Raw genomic sequence first — 918 nt, forward strand, 5'->3', positions numbered from 1 at the left:
GTCCCTGTCCAACCTGCAGCTGTGCCCAGGCTTGGGGCAGGACCTTGCACTTGAACTCCATGACCTCCATGAGGTTGGCACTGGCCACCTCTCAAACATGTAAAGATCCCTCTGTGGGGAGCACCCACTGCACATGTGGCACCTCTCAGTGCACTGAGCACCCTCCCTCTCCCCTTCTACCACCCCTTCTCACCTCCCGCTCCCTGAGGCACCCCAGGGGCACCCCAAGGTATCCCCAGCCCCTCACCCAGTCCAGGCACCCTGGGCCCCCGTGGGCTCCCCACCCTCACCATGGTGCGGGAGTGCTTCCACTTGGTCAGCTTGTTCAGGATGCGCAGGAGGTTGATGCAGGAGAAGAGGTTCCTCCAGCAGAACTGGTTGTTGTCTCCAGCTTCCTGTGGGAAAGGAGAGGCAGGGGTGAGGCAGGAGATGGGAATAGGGATGAGGAGAGGCTGTTCTGGTCTGAAGACCCATACCCAAAGGCGTACAGCTCAACATGCAGATGTCTGCCAGCCCCACACCACCCTTAAGTCCCAGGGGCTGAGTGCAGGAGTGAGTGCTGGAGCCCTGCTGCCTCCCTGCACCCACCTTCCCTCCCCAGGAAGCACCCCGAGCTGCCAGGAGCTAGCAGAGAAGGGAACGACTCACCAGGCTCTCTGCTGTCAGCTCAGGCAGCTCGTGCACCACACAGTATGGGTAGTCCAGGACAGAAATGCTGCAGGAAGGAGAGGGGGTGTTGTGCTGCTCCCCCAGATCCTACCTGGCCTGGGGTTAACACAGTCCCACAGCTCCCACCCATTGGAGATCATGGAATGGTTTAGGTTGGAAAGAACCTTAAGCTGATCCATTTCCAACCCCTGCCACAGGCAGGGACACCTTCCACTAGAGCAGGTTGCTCAAAGCCCCTGCGGCCACCCT

At 60.1% G+C, this 918-nt stretch overlaps 1 protein-coding gene across 1 annotated transcript in view; it reads right to left on the bottom strand.

Moving 5' to 3' along the window:
- Window positions 1-918, bottom strand: part of STRIP1 (striatin interacting protein 1) — a gene marked incomplete at both ends in the record, with an annotated part of 9,370 nt that overhangs the window by 1,398 nt on the left and 7,054 nt on the right. Inside the window, 2 exons of the mRNA XM_010021025.1 lie at window positions 291-395; window positions 649-715. Of these exons, the coding sequence (XP_010019327.1) occupies window positions 291-395; window positions 649-715 (172 nt within the window). The remainder of the gene's footprint in view (window positions 1-290; window positions 396-648; window positions 716-918) is intronic.

Source organism: Nestor notabilis, unplaced genomic scaffold, assembly GCF_000696875.1.
Source record: "Nestor notabilis isolate BGI_N333 unplaced genomic scaffold, ASM69687v1 scaffold15558, whole genome shotgun sequence".
NCBI classification, from domain to species: domain Eukaryota; kingdom Metazoa; phylum Chordata; class Aves; order Psittaciformes; family Psittacidae; genus Nestor; species Nestor notabilis.